This window comes from Ascaphus truei, chromosome 1 (genome assembly GCF_040206685.1).
Source record: "Ascaphus truei isolate aAscTru1 chromosome 1, aAscTru1.hap1, whole genome shotgun sequence".
Lineage (NCBI taxonomy): Eukaryota > Metazoa > Chordata > Amphibia > Anura > Ascaphidae > Ascaphus > Ascaphus truei.
In genome coordinates this window covers 518,322,561-518,344,412 of record NC_134483.1, presented here as the reverse complement: position 1 = coordinate 518,344,412, position 21,852 = coordinate 518,322,561, and the positions used below count along the sequence as shown (strand labels likewise).

At 45.1% G+C, this 21,852-nt stretch overlaps 1 protein-coding gene across 13 annotated transcripts in view; it reads right to left on the bottom strand.

Moving 5' to 3' along the window:
* The window catches only part of CTBP1 (C-terminal binding protein 1), a 428,679-nt gene that overhangs the window by 13,647 nt on the left and 393,180 nt on the right, over positions 1–21,852 (bottom strand). For all 13 annotated transcript variants that reach the window (XR_012788155.1, XR_012788154.1, XM_075571294.1 and 10 more), the window contains one exon: positions 13,552–13,766. Coding sequence is in view for 11 of the 13 variants with exons in the window: in XM_075571294.1 (XP_075427409.1) it covers positions 13,552–13,766 (215 nt within the window). In the remaining 2 variants the exon portion in view is untranslated. The remainder of the gene's footprint in view (positions 1–13,551; positions 13,767–21,852) is intronic.

The following is a 21,852-nucleotide window of genomic DNA, read 5'->3' as shown; positions in this document are numbered from 1 at the left end:
TTTTAGGCAAGAGAAGGCTTTACATACAAAAGGGTTAGACCGATGACATGTTTGAGAAGAACGCAAGAGTCGGGAATGTGTATAGCGAGAAATTAGGGCTGAGATGTAAGGAGGGGCAGAAGAGTGTAAAGCCTTAAAAGAGAGGAGGAGCATTTTGTGTGTACTGCTGCGGCCAAGTTTATTCGAGCATTTGCCCGTTCTTGGCCGCAGCAGTATCCTGGCGCGCGCCGGAGGGTGACGGGCGCGCGCCGAAGCAGCGATCGGGGCGCTCTCCCTACCGCTGCCGGGTCCGCCGGGTCCCCCGGAACCCCCTGCCGCCGTCCCGCGATCGCGGGACACCAGGGCTCCCTCGGGGAGCCCTGGACGCGCGTGCAGGGGGCGCAGGCTCCCGATGACGCGTGACCGCGCGTCACGCCGAGGGGCGGCCACTAGCAAGCCGGGAAATCTCCCGGCTTGCGGATCTGGCCGCAGTGTGATAAAGTGTGTCGGTAGTGTAATAAGGCATTTGATAGGAAGTCAGGAGAGGGATTTCTGAAGAAAAGACGCAGAGACAGATTTAGGAGAAAGTAAAGTGATTCTAGCAGCAGCATTTAGGATAGATTGAAAGCGAGAAAGTGAGAGGCAGGAAGGCTGGACAGCAGACGATTACAATAGTCGAGACAGGAGAGAATGAGGGCCTGCATTAGAGTTTTAGCAGTTGACCTACAGAGGAAAGGGTGTATATTTGCAATGTTAAGGAGGAAAAAACTACAGGTTTTGGCTACATTGTGAATGTGAGGGAGGAGTCAAATGTGACACGTAGGCAACGTGCTTGTGATACTAAGTGTATGATCGGGCTGCCAACAGTAATGTAGAAAGGGGCAGTAGCGCCAGGCTTGGAAGGAAGTATGAGGCACTCCGTCTTTGACATGTTAAGTTTGAGTTGGCAAAGGGCCATCCAGGCTGATGTAGCGGTGACTTTGGTCTGTACAGCAGGTGTAAGGTCAAGGGATGAAAGGTAAATTTGTGTCATCAGCATAGAGGTGATATTTGAAACCAAGAGATATGATACAGTCATCTAAAGAGAGTGTGTAAAGAGAAAAGAGAAGATGTCCCAGTACAGACCCCTGGGGTACACCTACCAAGAGATCGATAGAGGAGGAGGTGTTAGCAAACGAGATGCTGAAAGTACAATGGGAGAGGTAAGAGGAGGTTCAGGATAGAGCTTTGTTAAGGATACCAAGAGTATGGAGAATGGGAAGGACACGAGGGTGTCCAGAGTATCAAAGGCTGCAGAGAGGTTGATTAATATAAGTAGGTTGTAATGACTTTGGTCTTTGGCAGCATGGAGATAATTAGTTCTTTTAGTGAGGGCTGTTTTAGTGGTGTGAGCAGTGCGGAAGATGTATTGTTGAGGATCTAGGAGAGAATGTGTGGGGAGCAAGCGAGAGAATACAAGGCATTCAAGGAGTTTACAGGCACAAGGACATAAATGAATGAGACATTGTGCAAAGAAAGGGCTACTCAGATGGTGCATGATATACGGTACAGCATAAGACTTATTACAGAAGACAAAAGAACCTTAATATTTACAGTGTGGAGGACAAACGGGAGAGGCTTTCACTGCCGACGCTGACCGTCAGAGCTCCATATGCACTCACCACCGTTTCCACTACCATAACTTACGAGGATCAAGGGATGACCCTTTTCAGACTGAGCTGCAAATTGCATCAAGGGCCAGTATAATTGATATTATCATCTGGCTATTTTATCGTATTGTACATCTATTTTAATAACGAGCTTTTATGTTTTGATCTTTTAGACAGATCACGACTACTGTTTTAACCTATGCATAACGGATAGGGAGCGCCACTGTCACTTTTTTTGCATTCTCTCACACTATAGGCAGAAATCGCTGCGACAACAGCGACGGGTGACGTTGCCGTGACTATAAACGCGGCATAAGGGGGAATGTGAGGAAGTTCTTCTTCACGGAGGTGGTCACAGTACACAGCATTCAGAAATGCTCGTTAAAGACCCAAGGTAATCCTAAATACTAAAGAAAACCAAGGACCAAATAGGGTCTGAGGTTTCACAGCAGATAGGGAAATGGGTAGCAGTGCTCATCTGCCGTCACATTGTATGTTTCCATAGCCATTTGGCATACGGTAGCTGTGCGTGTCTGGTCCACCTGGCAGTGAAATGGTAGGTGTTACCAGGCATTTATATACAAAAAGAGAAATATAGGACCACGCCTAAAGATGAACCAATTATTAATTGTAGTTGATGAATAAACTAAAAATATATCTTATCTCTCTCTCTTTATATATATAATGGTGTTATTGGGCAGAATAGTGGTATATACAAGCTAGTATCTGTGACAGATATTGGCCAATACCAGCTAAGGTGAACCAATTATACTGTAGCACAAAATATAAACTATAAACTCAGAACTAAAAAAAGGATCCAATGATTGGCGTCCTCTGGAGTCCTGTCAGCTCTCTTCTCTATAGGCATTTATATACACCAGCAAACATTTGTGCCCCAATGACCTTTAGCCCCCTTGAGGCACCTGTAAAAAGCCACATGTGTGTGGCAGGGTCACTCTGCTTTTGCTGGCAGTTACAAGACAGTAGGGCAGCTATCACCAATTCACCCCGTACTGTAGGTTTACAAAGATTTTGGGGGGTTACGTTTAACTTTTATATTCTGTCGGGGAAAGGACTGGAAGTTTACAGAGATACTGTATCTTGGCCCATGTTTGCTGATCGGCACCGGAAGACATCTTGTGGCATCTTATGGAATTGTAAAGTAGAAAGTAGGAGCGCAAAGCAATATAACAGTGATTTAGTAAAGTTACAGAAACAATATACAGAAATACCTTAGAAAGGGTCTGACTTTTATAGCCCGAAACGCTACTTTATGTGCATTTCATTAGTGTGTATATTATGGACACTCCTACTTTCTACTATTCTATAACATATTATATCTGCCTAGAAAGAACGCATTTTGGAGCAATAAGTGCTATTATTGCTTTTCAATCATTTTTATTCTATTATGAAAGTTATTTTCTAAGAAACTCCCTCACCCCGAAGAATAGCACCACTTAGTAAACATGGGCCTCTGGGTTAATAGACAGTAAGGTCTCCATCTCCAGGGCGGGGGATTTGCACCTTGAATTCATGATTACAAATTGGAATATTATTTCCCAGCATTCGTATTCACATACAGATGCAGCGGCTGTTATTCGAACATGTCACGTGTTGTATACCTCGGAATACCCATGTCATGGTGCGTCATTACCGCGTGTTGTATACCTTGGAATACCCATGTCATGGCGCGTCATTACCGCGTGTTGTATACCTTGGAATACCCATGTCATAGCGCGTCATTACCGCATGTTGTATATCTTGGAATACCCATGTCATGGCGCGTCATTACCGCGTGTTGTATACCTCGGAATACCCATGTCATGGCGCGTCATTACCGCGTGTTATATACCTCGGAATACCCATGTCATGGTGCGTCATTACCGTGTGTTGTATACCTTGGAATACCCACGTCATGGCGCGTCATTACCGCGTGTTGTATACCTCGGAATACCCATGTCATGGCGCGTCATTACCGCGTGTTGTATACCTTGGAATACCCATGTCATGGCGCGTCATTACCGCGTGTTGTATACCTCGGAATACCCATGTCATGGCGTGTCATTACCGCGTGTTGTATACCTCGGAATACCCATGTCATGGCGTGTCATTACCGCGTGTTGTATACCTCGGAATACCCACGTCATGGAGTGTCATTACCGCGTGTTGTATACCTTGGAATACCCACGTCATGGCGTGTCATTACCGCGTGTTGTATACCTCGGAATACCCATGTCATAGCGCGTCATTACCGCGTGTTGTATACCTCGGAATACCCATGTCATGGCGTGTCATTACCGCGTGTTGTATACCTCGGAATACCCACGTCATGGCGTGTCATCACCGCGTGTTGTATTCCTTGGAATACCCATGTCATGGCGTGTCATTACCGCGTGTTGTATACCTCGAAATACCCATGTCATGGCGCGTCATTACCGCGTGTTGTATACCTCGGAATACCCATGTCATGGCGCGTCATTACCGCGTGTTGACGTGTTTTATTGAGTGCAGAAAATTGCATTTTAGTGTTCTGGTTTTTAAACACCTGCAAATTGACACAGTACTGTACACATTACAATTCATTCATTTCTGCCCCGGAAACGCAAAAAATTGCGCCCAAAGAAATCGGGATCCATGAAATTCAAACAAATCAACCGCGTGATTGTCCGCGTGGAGTACAGCAGCGCACACGGAAACGGCTCCGTGATATGTTCGAATAACGGCCGCTGCATCTGTATGTTGGATTTAACATAAAGTGAAAACAATCTGCCATGTAATATCTTCTACATCATTTCATTCCCCACGTATTGAATATTTCACGATTAAACGTCTGACTGCACAAAGCTCAGTAACACGAGGCAGAAGTCTTTATTTGCATTAGAGACACGTTTGTGGCTCAGACCTATAGAAAACGAGAAAAGAACAGACGAGTTCCAATGCTGCAGTGATCAGGGCTCATTTATACAGCATTTATGAAATAATCGCAGTGTGCAGATCAGCAACAATGTTCCCACATAAATATTTAGATATAATAGGATATGTATAAATAATTCACAATGAAAGGCATCAGGATAAGAGGAAAAGCAACTGCGGGTAAAAAAAAATATCAGACTCGGACAAAAAGACATTTTATTTTTGACGTGCGCACAGATCCCCTGTTGAGCAATGAGCAGTGTGGATTCCTCAGTAATAGAGAGGAGTACACACATTCAGTAATATGGTGCACGAGGGGGTGGGGGGGGGGGAATCTTAACTGTCGGTGCGCTGGGTCCAGGGAGGTCCAGAAGTCCCAAGATATGCCAGTGGAGAAAAGGGAAGAAGGCACACGGTCTTAAGCATACACATGTATTGTCCCAGAGCAGCCAACGTTTCAGCAGTATGCATCTGCCTTTTTCAAGGAGAGAGCTTAAGACCGTGTGCCTGCTTCCCTTCTCTCCGCAGTGTGGATTCCTCGTCAGACAGGCATAGAACACACAGTGAGACACACAAGGATTTACATCCTGTGAAAGGGTGTTCCCCAAAACGTTGTGCGTATAAAAATACATCGCTATTCACCTAATAATGTCTTGTTACGAGACGCTCTGTGAGCAGTGCGGCAAATAGAAGATTACGATCCCTGCAGACTGCCATATATGGCATGAGTGCGATCTCGGTCATTCTTCAAAGCCAGTACCCACAGAAAGATACGTGCACTCATCCTTAGGCTGCGCTTATAATAAGTGCATTGCGACGGCGCTCTGAAACAAATACATGGACTCCGTCGCAAGCGCTTATAGTAAGCGCGACGGAGCGACCAAATATTTGGAAGCCGGGTAAATTTGATTTTTTTTTAGAGACAGTCGCCACATGTGAATGTCTCTAAACCAATCAAATTGCGCGGCACGCCCCTTTTAGTGACATCACTGGCCTTGTCGCCAGCGACATCGCTAAAAATCAAATTACAACTTTCGCCAGTGGCGACGGCGACGTCATCGGTTGCGTCGCCAGCACTATAAGCGCGGCCTTACCCAACGGAGTGCGGTGACATCCCAAATTACCTTTACAAACAATTCCTCGTAATGTGGAGAAGTTCCAGGTAAGATTCTCTCCCAGCAGCACGCTCCGAGAGGGCAACACTAATATGGTGTCATTAATATATTTAGCCAGTCGCCTGCAACTGCTTATTGAGCAGTCTGTGGGAGGCCAGCCCCTCCCATCAAGGTCCTTGTATTTCACTATTCACTTCACTTGCAGACGTGAGTATCTATACTGGTATATACCAGTTTTTAACTGCACCATGCTATATAAGCATATGCTTGGATATATTAACCCTTTCACATAATATATATGCATTTAGCGTAGGGACCTGCTAATGAGACTTACCTTGACGTGGTTAGTAGATTTGGCATTATTTGATCAAAGGATGTAAACCAAAAGTCTCCTTTATCTTATAGATTTCCACACCATATATCATCTATTCTTTTTTGATTATATATATATATTCCCCATTTATTGCTATCCCTAAGCGAGAAGCGCAGGGATTCACTTTCTGTTTCTAAGATTCTCTCCATAGCAGATAAATATTACAGGTGTGTCAAAGCACTTATTCTATAAAGCGCAATAGCGCCCATCCCGCGCAGCTTAGCGGACATCCACCGTACTTTACAGCAGGGCTGCACAACATACGGCCCGCGACGGACCCCCTTCAACCCCCCCTTCTTCACCCCCCACGGCCCGCAACGGACCCCCTTCAACCCCCCCTTCTTCACCTCCCTCGACGCGCTCCAGTAGGAGCGCGCTCCAACCGTGTCTGTGCACGCTCTCCCCTGCGCTCCCTCCTCCCTCCTCCAGCACGGGGACGCGCTCTAGTAGTGTAGCGCGACCCGGAACTTCCGGGTCTGCTGCTAGAGCGCGCATCCCTCGCGCTTCCCTCACGCTTCCCTGCCATCACCAGGTAAGTATGGTGGTTGGGGGCTGCAGACATGGGTGGGGGGCTGCAGACATGGGTGGGGGGCTGCAGACATGGGTGGGGGGCTGCAGACATTGGTGGGGGGCTGCTGACATGGGAGGGGGGCTGCTGACATGGGTGGGGGGCTGCTGACATGGGTGGGGGGCTGCAGACATTGGTGGGGGGCTGCTTACATGGGAGGGGGGCTGTTGACATAGGAGAGGGGCTACAGACATGGGTGGGGGGCTGCAGACATGGGTGGGGGGCTGCAGACATGGGTGGGGGGCTGCTGACATCGGAGAGGGGCTGCTGACATGGGTGGGGGGCTGCAGACATGGGAGGGGAGTGGGGGGCTGCTGACATGGGAGGGGGGAGGGGGGCTGCAGACGGGAGGGGGGCTGCAGACATGGTTGGGGGGCTGCTGACATGGGAGGGGGAGGGGGGCTGCTGACATGGGAGGGGGTGGGGGGCTGCTGACATGGGAGGAGGGTGGGGGGCTGCTGACATATGGGGGGGCTGCTGAAATGGAATGGGCTGGGGGGGCCTACTGAAATGGGCTGGGGGGCTGCTAATATGGGCTGTGGGGGGCTACTGTGGGGGCTGCTGAAATGAACTGGGGGGCTGCTATGGGCTAGGGGGGGTTGCTGAAATGAACTGGGGGGCTGCTGATATGGGCTGTGGGGGGCTGCTGAAATGGGCTGTGGGGCCCGACTCTATTTTCCTTGTGAGGGGGGAGAGTGGTGTGAGTTGCAGGGGGGGGGAGAGAGTGTCGTATTGAGGGGAGGGGGAGAGAGTGTCATATTGAGGGGAGGGGGAGAGTGTCATATTGAGGGAAGAGAGACATGGGGGGGCTGCTGACATGGGATGCTGACTTGGGGGGGGGGATGCTGACATGGGATGCTGACTTGGGATGCTGAGTTGGGGGGGGCTGCTGACATGGAATGGGCTGGGGGTATGTGGAGGGGGTATTGTGTGTTTGATGTGGAGGGGGGTATTGTGTGGGTGAGGGGGAGAGATGGGGGTATAAGAGATAGATGGGGAGTATCGTAAAGGTTGATAGTGAGGGGTTCTGGGGGAGATATGAGGATGATGATGATGAGAGGTGCTGGAGGAGAGATTATTTATTTTATTTATTTATAAAATATTTTACCAGGGAGTAATACATTGAGAGTTACCTCTCGTTTTCAAGTATGTCCTGGGCACAGAGTAAAACAAATAATACATGGTTACAAGTACAGTTACATAAATGAGCAGGGTATACATTATATACAAGACATTGCATGCACAGTTAAAGATAATTTATATTATGGGCGTATGAAACAGTTACAGACCAGATTAAAGTGTGAGACAGCCTTAGATTTGAAAGAACTTAAACTGGTGGTGGATGTGAGAGTCTCTGGTAGGTTGTTCCAGTTTTGGGGTGCACGGTAGGAGAAGGAGGAACGTCCGGAGACTTTGTTGAGCCTTGGGACCATGAACAGTCTTTTGGAGTCTGATCTCAGGTGATAAGTGCTGCAAGTGGTAGGGGTGAGGAGCTTATGATGATGATGATGATGATGATGATGATTTTACCCGTGCGGCCCAATTTTTTTTTCCTTGGAGCAGTTCGGCCCTTCTCACTTTACGAGTTGAGCAGGCCTGCCTTACAGAATAAGGACATCTAAGGAGAAGGAGCGGCTCAGTGAGTAAAGACACTGACTGTAACCAATGACACGGAGTTTGAATCAGGGGAACCTTGTTCAATTCCCGGTGTCGGCTCCTTGTGACCTTGGGCAAATCCCTTTATCTCCCTGTGCCTCAGGCACCAAAATCAGATTGTAATCTCTCCGAGGCAGGGACGGTGTCTGTAAAAATTCCTATGTGCTGTGTACCGCGCGCTTTACTGTAATTGTGACGCGCTTTGAGTCCCACTGGAAGAAAAGCACCATGTGAAATAAAGTTATTATTAACAATAATCAAGCAGTAAAAGTGGGGGAAACACATGTCTTGTAGAAGGTTTATTCTGCCATCATCTGGAACAGGGGAGCGCAAACATTTGCTGCTGCGCCCCCCTGTCTTGTTGCCCCGGTTCTCACGCATCCGCGTCATGTGACCAGCGGCGTCATTTGTCACATGGCCCCGCGGCGTTGCCATGGCGACACGTCACACAGCCGGCTGAATCACGGTAAGTGGAGTGTTGCAGGGGCCTCACGCGATCTTTCGGCATTTAATTTAAATGCCTTGGGGAAGAGCGCGCCGCCCATGCCCCCCCCCCCCCCGAAAAATCTCACGCCTCCCCAATTTGCGCACCGCTGAATACAGAATAATTCAGCTAGATCCAATGAGAGCAACAAATAACCAGCACACTGAGGTCACAGAGACTGAGGCCAATAACCTAAACCAAATCTGTAGCGATAGATTTGCATGGTGTACACAGCATTCAATCCCTGCTTGTAAGGATGCAGTCCCACTGAGCAATGTTTCATGGTACTTCAAGAACGTGAAAGTTATGGATTATCTGCCAGTTTTGCGACTAGGACCCGAAAGCCATACCAGAAAAAAGCAAAAACCAGTACAACATGCAGTGATTTTACTAGTAGCTTCTTGTGGACTAGGGTTGCCAGGTGTCCGGTTTTCAACTGGACAGGCCGGTAATTCTGTCTGTCTGGTATAAAATTGGAGGTAATAACGGACACGTTACCATTGTGGCGGCGGCGGCAAGCATGAGGGCGGAGGAGGCGGTGACAAACGTGAGGGCGGCGGTGGTAAGCACAAGTGCGGCTGGAAGCAGGAGAGAGCGGGCTGCAGACGGTGGCCGGGAGCAGTCAGGAGGACTTGTGTGCAGCGCTGTCTCTGAGTGGAGAGGAGGATGGCAAATCAGAGAACGGCGGGGGCAGAGCCTACATCCCAGCGGCCCTGAGAAAAGCTCCCGTGGCTGTCTGCAGCCTGCCAGTGCCATGAGATAAAGGACACAATACAATTTGAGGGAGGAGGGGGAGGCGTAAATAAGATGATGATGATGATGGGGGCCAGGGGGAGATGAGATGATGATGGGGAAGATGAGATGATTATGGGGGGGAATAAGATGATGGGGGTGATGATGGGGGGATGAGATGATGATGATGATGATGATGAGGGGGCGGGGACTATGGATGATGATGAGGAGAAGGAGGAGGAAATGGAAATGATGATGGGAGTGGGAAATGAGATGATGATGATGATGGGAGGGATTATGATGATGATGGGGGGAAATGAGATGAAGATGATTCTGGGGAGGGCACACTCTCCACAGACCCCACCGACTTTTCTTGATTGCTTCGTACCTTTCACCATTGTATCCAGTATTTTTGGATATGACACCTGGCAACCCTATTGTGGACTCATATCACATGGTAGGGAAACAATTACTACAAAGTTGAGGTAATCAGGGCTAATTACAAAAAAGCAGTATTTGAGAAACTATTTTACTATAGTGCAATAAATAAAGTATGAGGTTCTGCACTGCTTATTAAAACACACACACGAAAGTATAGATTGCAACCACTAGAGGGAGTCAGTTAGCCATCATGCTGATACAGAAACAGGAAGACTACACACAAACTGAAAATAAAACCTCTATATATATATTTTTTATTTCAGAACATGCCGTTTTGTGTTTAATTTCAACACACACACACACACACACAATATACTTTCAAATGAAAATGTATATTTTAAGGGTATATTAACCCCATCAGTGCCCTTATGAGTTACACTGCATGTACTTCATTGACTTTTGCTAGTTTTTTTAGGGTCTGAACGCAAATCGGTGCCCGTCCGTATACTACCCTGAGAGGTAGAGGGAGCCTATTCCCATGGATGGTCCGTGGCTACGGAGCTGGCAGGACCATTGAGCCCCGAAGGGGTTAAAGCTGCGTTTCTGCCAAGGGCGATTTTTTTCTTCTTCCATGTAGGTATGAAACAGGGGCTACGGAGCTGAACCCAGTTCATTTCAGCTCCCGGGGACTTGGATCTTACTACGGCCATATACGGAAGCTGCTTCCTGAGACACTTACGGAGAAGCTCCTGCCGGTTACGTCCTCGTTGTTTAATGTCCCGCGGCGCGTTTTCAGATTGGCATTTAACAACCAGGAAGTAACCGGCATGGGCTTCCCCGGAAGTATCTCGGGAAGCAGGGCTTCCCTGGAGCTGGAAGCACGCTCCGGGGACCCTACATCATAAATATATACATACATTTCAGGAAATGCTACTTTAACATACAGTATGTACTTATCTGCATAATGAAGCTCATGCCGGTTACTTCCTGGTTGTTAAATGTCAATCTGAAAACGGGCGCCACGAGACATTTAACGAGTGGGGATGGAGAGAGGATGGGGGAGGGTTGAGAGGGTATGGAGGAGGGAGAGAGAGGTTATGGGGGAGTGAGATAGAGGGGATGGGGAGGGAGAGTGGATGGGGAGGGAAAGGGGGGACGGGGGACGGACAGAGGATGGGGAGAGAGAGAATTGGTGGGAGAACACAAATGTGTTGGGTTAATAAGGGCAACAAAGGAAACGCACGACACAGCGCCACCACCCCCCGAATCCCGGGTAGTGTCCTGAATTAAGGGCCTGACCAACTTATGGCCAATATATATATATATATATATACATATACATATAGACACACACACATATATGTACATGCACAGTCCCATACAAAGCACAATTGAACGATAATGTGCCATAATTATAAAGGTAACGTAACGTCATTGAATTATTGAAACCTCATCAGTGCCGTAGGAACTGAAATATATTGCAGTGCATTGGGATCTATGAATCAAGATGAGTGAACACCCAGCAGTGTCAGATTTCACATACATGACGCAGATCTGATGTGTGCGACAGCACAGACGTGATGGTTAACAGAAAACACATGGAGAAAGAGGACCCCTGGGGGCTCAACATTGATCCAACCGATTTATTGCTGTTTTTCATTTTGTTTTGTTTTTACACTAAACCTGAACCAGGAGATTTACCCATCTAACTTTGCATCATCATACTGTTTCTTATTACGGAGACATGCCATTGCCACAATTATTTTGGTTATTTTTTTTATAAATGGCTGCCATTGTGGGTTTCCCAAGCCCAGTAAAGGCCAACATTGCACCTTAATTACTGGCGCTTCATAATCACTGCTGCATTTTGTCCGTCTCCCCGCGCACCTCGCCCTGTGGGCGTCCTAACTTCCAGGGTGGTACTGCTTTTGGAACAATAACATTGTATCCCTTCTTTACAGTGTTCCATTTAAACAAAGAGAATGGCAGATTCTGTGGAACCTGTGAGCAGTGTTTAAACACAACTAAAATTAGGAACATACGTTAGAAATGGAGAAGCTGCAGTGTTACAATAGCATTTTCATTTTCGCTGTAATACCTGTGTTTTTGGGTAAGTGTATCCGCTTCTGAGAGGCAATAAGGATTTAACCTTAATGAGTTGCTGGCCCATGTGACATGAAATGGTTAAGAGGCTTTGATTGAGCCTAGTCATGCCACAAGTGTCTGCAACGTGCCATGCTATTGGTCAATTCTGCTGTGTGTGGGTGTATGTGTGTATGTATGTATGTATGTATGTATGTATGTATGTATGTATGTATGTATGTCTCGACAAATTGTGGCCGCTGTCGACTGCGTACCTGCGGCTGTGTCCCCCGGCGCTCCCCCGTCGATCTTTAAAATCATGTTTTTCTCCAGCAACACTATTCAAAATGGCTGTGTGGCGTCATATGACGCTGCATTGCCATGATAACGGGATGCTGTGTGACGTCATTTCGAATAGTGCTGCAGGAGGAAAACATGATTTTAAAGGCGTCAAAGACTGCAGAAGGCCGGGAGACGCCATCAGAACCCGGCAACCGGACGTGTGTGTGTGTGTGTGTGTGTGTGTGTGTCTGTGTGTGTGTGTTTGTGTGTTTGTGTGTGTGTGGTGCATACAGTGTAAAGCAGCATTTCATGATTATTTTTCATTTATTTTTTAATATACTGTAGGTATGACGCTGGGGTCTCTAGAGCTGAACCCCGATAATGACAGCTCCGGGAACCCCTGCTTCTCGAGATACCTAACGGAATACTATGAGCTTAAGTTAACTTGAAAGGTAGGCCAGAAAATAAAATGCATTCAAAGAAGCTAACTTGTTTTTAATCTTCACAGTACATTTAGTTTTTATGTGTCCTTTCTGTTGGCAACAGAAATAAATGTAGAAAGTTAAACACACATTTACATGTATAAACCTACTGGGCTTCCCCATAACAACAAAACAACAGTTGCCAACGGTGCCAGGAACTTCCTAGCTGGACGGCCAGTCAATGCTGCTGATGCCATGATAACATGGCGGTGGAATGAATGTGTGTTCCGTGCTTCCGGAACCTTCCCGTCTGTACGGAGTTGACTGGATCTACAGCTGGGAAAATACAAGTGGCTATTCTGACCTCCCGAGAGCCCTGAACAATGATAAAGAAATAGCCAAGCGCAAGTGTGGTCCTGAAAAAAAGATCGGCTGCCATCAGGAAGACTCCCTAGTAACCAACCACACAGTTTCCAATCGGTCTTTAGCAGCTAGAATTTTTGTATAATCTGTGTGCATTTAATGACACATTAAGAACAGCATCAAATACTGTATCAGAGCTGTACCAGAGCAGTAATTATAGAGTTAGTAATTACAGTAACTACCATGTAAAATAAAACTAAACTTCACCGCGGATTACTTTTTTCTTAAGGAAGCTCAAAACGTTAAAAATGCAGCTTTTTTATTTCTTACAGAACACAAAAAAATGGTCCAAATTAACCTCACCTCTAATGTAAAATAAACAAGTTCAACACTTCAGGATGTAATAAAGCAGTTTGGCTAATCCCAGTCCGTGCAAAGAGGACTGGTAAATACATTCTGCATTGACAGATATCACAATTCCAGGTGGGACTATTATAGTCTATTTACAATAAATGTCCCAAGTGTCCCACCGTAGGTTTCATAAGCACTTACCTGTTTAATGGTGAAGTCGTTAATAAGGTGGTGGTTGTGTTCATTTAAACTGCAGTGCAGGGTTACACAGTCACTATGAAATAGCAGATCTTGTAGAGTGCTGACCCGCTGGAGCCCAAGAGCTCGTTCAATCCCATCCGAGAGGTACGGGTCATAGAAAATGACACTGAAACCAAAGGTCTTCGCACGCAGGGCAACAGCTTGTCCAACGCGTCCTGCAGAATAAAATTTAACATTTATCAAGGGGACCAAGTTTGCAATAACTCAATTGATTAGTTAATATTTTAAAAAAATTCACACAACACACTATATTGTATTTTTTAATCTAACTATTACCGAACTGCGAGGTCAACTGCCTGTAATCATAGACAGAGGAGGATGTGTCACTGCTAATCTCCTCTTCCCCCACAATTTGCCCTCATAACCTCATTCCCTCCCATCTCCTCAAACGTCTCATTACTCCTCTAATCCCCACACCCACACATACGTATCATCAACTCCTTCCTCTGCTACCTTTCCCACCTTCTTCAAGCATGCAACAGTTATACCTTTATTCAAAAACAGCAAGCTTGACCCTACCTGTCTCTCTTTTGCCTCAACTCCTTGAATGCCTTATGTTCTCTCGCCTGCTCATATTTTTTTACCACCCATTCTCTCCTAGATCCTCTACAATCTGGTTTCCGCGCTGCTCACTCCACTAAAACAGCCTTCACTAAAATAACTAATGAGCTTCATGCTGCCAAAGACAAAGGTCATTACACTCTGCTCATATTGCTCGACCTCTGTGCAGCCTTTGATGCTGTGCACCACCATCTTCTCCTTCACATTCTCCATACTCTTGGTATCCATAAGAGAACTCTATCCTGGATCTCCTCTTACCTCTCCCATTGTACTTTCAGTTTCTCATTTGCCAACTCCTCCTCCTTTGTCAATGTCTCTGTGGGCGTAGCCCCAAGGGTCTGTCATGGGTACGCTTCTCTTTTCTCTTTACACACTCTCTCTAGGTGACCTTGACACATCTCTTTGGTTCAAATATCACATCTATGCTGATGACACAAATTTACCTTGCAACCCCTGACCTTACATCTGCTGTACAAACTAAATCTCTGAATGTCTCTCCACTATATCATCCTGGATGGCCATCCGTCGACTCAAACTTAACATGTCAAAGACACAGCTCCTCATACTTCCTCCCATGCCTGGCCCTGCTGCCCCCTTCTACATTACTGTTAGTAGCACTATCATACACCCAATATTACAAGCACACTACCTTGGTGTCACATCTGACTCCTCCCTCACATTCTCAATGTAGCTAAAACCTGTCTATTTTCCTCCGTAATATTACTGGCGTAAGATACGCCCTTTCCTCTGGCACTCAACTGCTAAGACTCTAACGCAGGCCCTCATTCTCTCCTGTCTCGACTATTGTTACCTTCTATTGTCCAGGCTTCCTGCCTCTCACCTGTCTCCCCTACAATCTATCCTAAACGATGCATGCTAGTATCACTTTACTCTCTCCTAAATCTGTCTCAGCGTCTCTCCTGCTAAAGTCCCTCTCCTATTAAATCCTGTATTACTTACAAAATTCTCCTCATCTCAGCCCTAATTTATCGCTATACACCTGCTCGACTCTTGCGTTCTGCTCAAGGATGTCTTCTGTCCGCCTCTTTTGTACCTAAAGCCCTCTGCCGCCTAAATCTTCACAATTATTCAATATACCCCTCAATATTCGACTGGCACCCCTGTCTCTGCACTTTTAGGGCCTTTCTTAAAACACACCTCTTTAACAAAGCATACAGTGGCGGCCGCCATTAACCTCCTGCGGCCGCCACAGCAAGCTTTTTAAATACGCGGGCAGATGCGGCGTTTTTTCTGCTGTTTTCCCGCGCCGTGGGCGCTTTTAATGTTAAGCGCCATTAGCGCTTGTCTGATGATGCGGCCGCCGCCGCGCGGGAAACTCCGTGACAAACGGAGAACATCCCCGCATTTTTACGGGTAAGCAGGAGGATTAAAGGGGCCGCGACAGTATTGATAGCTCCTCTGGCTGATACTATACATCTCATATGCGCTGACCTTGGGCCCCTTGCAGACGCACTTACCAGAATACCCTCCCACTGTCTCTGTAAGTTCTTCCTACTTAACACTTAGACCTCAATTATACCAGAAACTGCAGAGCTGCAAAGAGATCCGGTGACGTCATCGTAGCGACGCTACATGTGCACATGCAAAAGCGATTTGTTGCGCTACTGCAGGGAGACATGGCCAGATAATTTTGTGTGTGTGTGTGTGTGTGTGTGTGTGTGTGTGTGTGTGTGTGTGTGTGTGTGTGTGTGTGTGTGTGTAGGCAATCACGTGGGGCGGCCGTCGTCTGTGAAAAACAAATTCTCAGATCTCTTCAAGAGACAGAAGCTTTGCTGTACGTCGTGGTGCTACTGTCGCGATTGGTATGTGCGCTTTCATTGGATTCTATTGCTTTGTTTTGAAGCTGCGTGGTGTCGCCAGCGATTTCTTGTATAATCACGGCATTAGATTGTAAACTCTTGGGGCAGGGACTCCTTTTCCTGTTTTATGTCTGAAACGCTTATTCCCATTATGTGTTATAATATAATGTCACGTGTATTACTGTATCAGAGATGAAGTTATAGTGTACAGAGCTTTTGAAACATCACAGGTTTCTTCATCAAGAAGAAAGCCTGTATATATCCTAAGGGATGAATAGGGGTGGAGATGCACTCTGTAGGGAGTCTTCAAATGAAGGGATGACAAGATTAACAAATTAGCAGGAGCAAACGGTGTCAGTATTTACACTCTCTAGAAAATTGTGGAGCTGCAATTGTTGCAATAATGGATTAAATGTTGCAATAATGTCCCATTAACCCAACTTTATTTAATTGTCCTTTGAGAATTAACATGTAAATCAGACATGGAGTGTCCTGCTTGGGAAATAGTTATCCCATATGTCTGGTATGCTGAATCTGTAGTGATTCATTTTAGTCTGAAGGGCCGGTTTGGTTTCGTCAACGTGGTGCATATTGGTGCATTTTATTAGATACAACTTGCAAGTTTACGATACTAATATATTAATTTTATTGTTCTGTTCCGGGCTGATAATAATAATTACTTTATTTCATATAGCGCTTTTCTCCCACAAAGCGCGTCACAATTACAGTACAGTGCACGGGGCGACGCACATAGGATTATTACAGACACAGTCAGATGAGATGACTTGCCCAAGGACACAAGGAATTGAACCAGGTTCCCCTGCTTCATACTCAGTGTCATTATTGACAGAGTCAGTGTCTTTACTCACTGAGCCGCTCTTCCTCCCCGATGATGGTCTCTGTACATATTTGTTTGCACGCTTTGAATTTATTTTGGTGCAGGGCTGTGTTTCTGATTAGCACACTGTACTCAAAGACATTGTACCTAAAGGATTACAAATATACTTAGAACAACCTATCATTCTGTATATGCAGGTCTGCAGAAAGACTAAGGAGGAGATATAAAATGTACACAAATAAAGCCTCCCTTAGGTGCAGAATTAATACAGCTCTCTGCACCCTACAACAAATGACCAATGATAACTCACTGGATATAAAACACAGACTTGACAATACAAGAAAACACAACAAAGTTAAAAAAAATAAATGAATACAACTACAAACGAGCACCACAATTTTATCAGTCCCAAAATACCACTCTATACACCAGGATATTGGATAACAAAATGACCACTGACTCAGAAAATGACAACACACATTACAGGCAAATATCTGTAATAAACCTCTCTTCCTATTAGCTTTCGCCAACAGACTTATCTGTTCTGTCCAGAAGACTTCTATTCTGTTCCACTCAGGAGTTTGACAGGATCAGATTTTGTGGTTAATTAGAAGAGTACTTTAGATGGTTGCATCTGAAATAATTATTTGCTGGCTCTGAACAGAGCACAGAGGCCCCCTCAACAGAATGACAGTAGAAATCCATCATGTTGGACACCTCCCAGGGGACTGAACCCAAAACTAGATGTTTATATTGGCTATTTCAGCAAAAAAAGAGGTAAATCCAAGATCTTTAACAAACATCAGGGAAAATCCCCAACATACAACCTCTCATTAATAGATAAAGCCATATAAACATATTTTTTTTAAAATCCACAATCTGCTGATAAAAGCGGCGATGTACTGGTCACGAATAATACAAACTACATAAAGGAAGAACGGGGGAAAAAAGGGGAAGAGACCCTTCTTGGAATGCTTCCAAATCAGATAAGGTGGATCAAATAGGTCAGATCAAATAGGTCAATAATTAACATAACTTTTACTTAGCTTAAGTTAAAAAATAAGATAGGGACCCTACGAACCTCTATTTTTCCCTACATAAACAAAAAACACAGACAACTGCTGGACACAACATACTTGAAAGAACTTGCCAACGTTCCAAGTGCAGACTAGAGAAAGGAACTAGAACTCTCAATTCTATCTGTGCCCCAAAAACCCAAGATCAACTGAAGGAACTTCTATCAAACTCTCCATCACCAGGAACATTTTACAAGCTTCACAAAATCCACAAACCTGGCAAACCCTGGAGACCCATCATCTCTGCCATCAACACTTTGACAGAAAATATTTTGGGACTCATTGAAACAATTGCAAAACCTCTGGTATCAACAACCAAAAGCTTTTATCCAGGACACCACAGACTTCCTGGGGAAACTACAGGCTGTCAAGCAACTACCCCCAATTCTATCTTGACCACCATGGATGATAGCTCGCTATATACTACCATCCTTCACAAAGATGTTATCGCCGCCTGCCAGAGATTCCTAGAAGTCAGCTATTTCACACAGATATCCTGAACAGCACAGTCCCTGACAAAAAAACTCACTGAATTTATTCTTACGTCTCTTTTGGCGACAATTTCTGCAAAATATGGCCACTGCCATGGCACCACAATATGCCAAGCCTAGTGAAGGACTTTATGAAAGAACAACAATATAAACCCTTGACTTCAATAGGTTCCGCCCTGTATAAAATGGACCTTGGAATATTCCACCGTTACAGCTAATTCTTGGACACTACAATCACCATAAAAGAAGATAGATACATTGAAACAGCCATCTCCAGAAAACATACAGACCAACAGATATTTATATGTAATCATCTTCCATCCCAGCTACTCCCATAAAATCTATCATTTTCAGTCAGACCACCAGATACTACATCATTTGCTCCAACACCAGCACAAGTGACAAACACCTCAAATCATTCCGTAATGCTTCATAGGAAAAGGCCACTCTGCCGGCCAAATAGACCAACATTTAATAAGCCATACTGGTCCCAAAAGAAAGGCAACTAGTCAAAATGAAAACGGAACCGATATCTCTAGTCAATACCAATGCCATTCTCACAAACATTTGTAACGTATCGTCAAAGATCTACAACCCATGCGTCCTGGACACGAAAGAATGAAATGATTTGTGTACCCCAATGATAATTACAGAAATTCCATATAGTTTTTCTATGATAACCTTCTTGAATCTTTTCTTAAATATTCAATAGGGTTTACATGAACTAATTCCATGTATTTTGAAACAAAATGACGAGTTAGACAAACAATGAATCATTAAGAGTCAGGGTATGTGAAAAGGTAAGTCAAACCCTGGTTTTATCAGCTAAATTAAGGGGACAATTAGAATCAGGTGTTTAAATAATTAGGTAGCTCTTCAGGGGTGAGTTTGGGAGGCCCCACCATATAGAAAGATCAGAAACTTAGTGAGGTTGGTCTTTACCATACAGGTGTGTGGAAATATGTCATGCTATGATTAAAAGAAATCTCTGAGGACCTCAGAAAAGTAGTTATTGATGCACAACAGTCTGTAAAGGGTTACAAAACCATTTCTAAGGATTTGGGGCACCACCAAATCCACTGTCAGACAAATGGAGAAAATTCAAGACCAGTCACTCTACCCAGGAAAGGTCGTCCTACCAAAATCTCTCCAAGAACAAACCGGCAAATAATCCAAGAAGTCACAAAGAACCCCAGAGTAATATCCAAGGATCTGCAGGCTACTCTCTTGGCTAATGTGAGTGATCATGACTCAACTATCAGAAAAAGACTAAACAAGAATGGTGTTCATAGAAGCATAGCCAGGAGGAAACCACTACTCTCTAAAAAGAATACTGCTGCCCATCTGAAGTTCACATAGATGATCCATAAGAATACTGCTGCCCATCTGAAGTTCACATAGATGATCCATAAGACTTCTGGAACAATGTTCTCTGGACAGACGAGTCAATGGTAGAACTTTTTGGCCTCAATAAGAAACGTTATGTTTGGTGAAAAAAAAAATTGACTATATCCTCATGAATGGTACTCTGCCACCTTAAACATAATATATTTAAAACAGAGTTCCTCATATTTTCCCCTAAACCTGGCCTAATATCCCCTTTTTTCATCACAGTAAACTACTACCATTATCCTTTGTCCCAAAGCACGTTGCCTAGGCATTACATTTGACTTCCCATTTTCCTTCTCCATTCACGGCATAACTCAAATTTGTCACTTCTTCCTCTGTAACATTAACAAGATCCGTCCATTATGCCAATCTTCTGCCAACACGCTAATGCACGCCCTTATCCTCTCCCGCCTGATTATAACATACGGCTAAGAGGCCTCCCTGCCTCACAACTCATTTGAAATCTATCTAAAATTTGGCTGCTAGAATAATGCAACTTTCTCCCAAAACAGCCTCTGCTCATCTCCTCCTTAAATCCCTCTCCTGGCTTCCCATCAAGTTTCGGATTACATACAAAGTTCTTCTCCTTACCTTTAAGGATCTTCACTCATCTGCTCCTGCCTACATACTGTATCAGCTTTGATTTCTCCTTATGTCCTTGCACTGTACCCATACCAGTCTCCTTTCTACCCCCTTCACCTCTATTGTGCCCTCTTGCCATAAACCTTTTTTGCCTGACTGGCCCTTGCCTGTGAAACCCCCTCACACTCAGTATAAACCAAGTACCTTCTCTTCCCCACCTTTAAGTTATAATTCCCCTCTTAAATGAAGCATTTCAATAGGCCAGACTAATGCCTACTGTCACACACCTCTTACCAACCAATATAGCCAAGCACACTCTGGCTATATAAATAAAGGCTATATAAATAAAATTATACATACATAAAATACACAAGAGAAGTATGTGAGATTTAAAATATATCCTTTTCCAATTATTACTTTCGTGTCTGAAGCGCTTATTCCCACTGTGTTATATAATATTGTGTCACGTTATTACTGCTGTGAAGCGCTAAGTACATGGATGGCACTATATAAATAAACATATACGTACATACATACATAACCAACTTCTGGACTAAAGAAGAAATGGCTACAGTCACGAGTCTGGGTTAATGGGATATTATCGCACCATTTAATCCACGTTTCAGAGGGAGTGGAAATTCAACAGCCTGACACCTCTTCACACCTCTGCTATTCATCCACCTGTGATCCCCAGCATACCAGTGTAAATTCTTTCAAATCTAAGGCTGTCACACATTTTAATCTGGTCTGTAACGGTTTCATACGCCAATAATATATATTATCTTTAACTGTGCATGCAATGTCTTGTATAAAATGTATACCCTGCTCATTTATGTAACTGTATTTGTAAACATGTGTAGCCCTCTTTCCCCCCCCTTAAGTGAGATTTGAGGTGGGTAGGTGTGTCTGACTACTTATCAGTGTGGTGCTATACCTGTTTGGCAACCAGGAGAGCTGAGCTTCCGCCACGGGGAACCTGGGGTATGTACTTACACTCGGTGCAGCGCCTCCACTGATGAGGGATCCCAACGGGGTGAGAGTGTGCCCTCACCAGAACCCACATACAGTAAATACACACTGTGTGAATAAACAGTATTTACTGAGCATAAACTGTAACTCCAATAACACCTCTTTGCATAACATCAAAACAATATATCAATAACAGTGCATCACTCTGAATGCATACCATCCCCCCACCCACATGTCCATCATCACATTCCCCGCAGTCTCTTGAGTGTCCCCAACAATAAAGACCAGTGTGAGTGTGAGGGATAGCGCTTCCCTGTGTTGGGGCCCGGTGGTGCACTTAATATATACTACCTCCCTGACCAGTCCTGGTCAGGAAAATCCTTGGAACTCAGCAGCACCGCACAGTGATCCCACGGCGTGCTGCGCTGCTCTCTGCAGGAATGGATGCACACGCTGCATCCACAGGAAAGGAATCTCCAGCCGGGATGCTTCTTTAACACAGTCTCTGAACACGC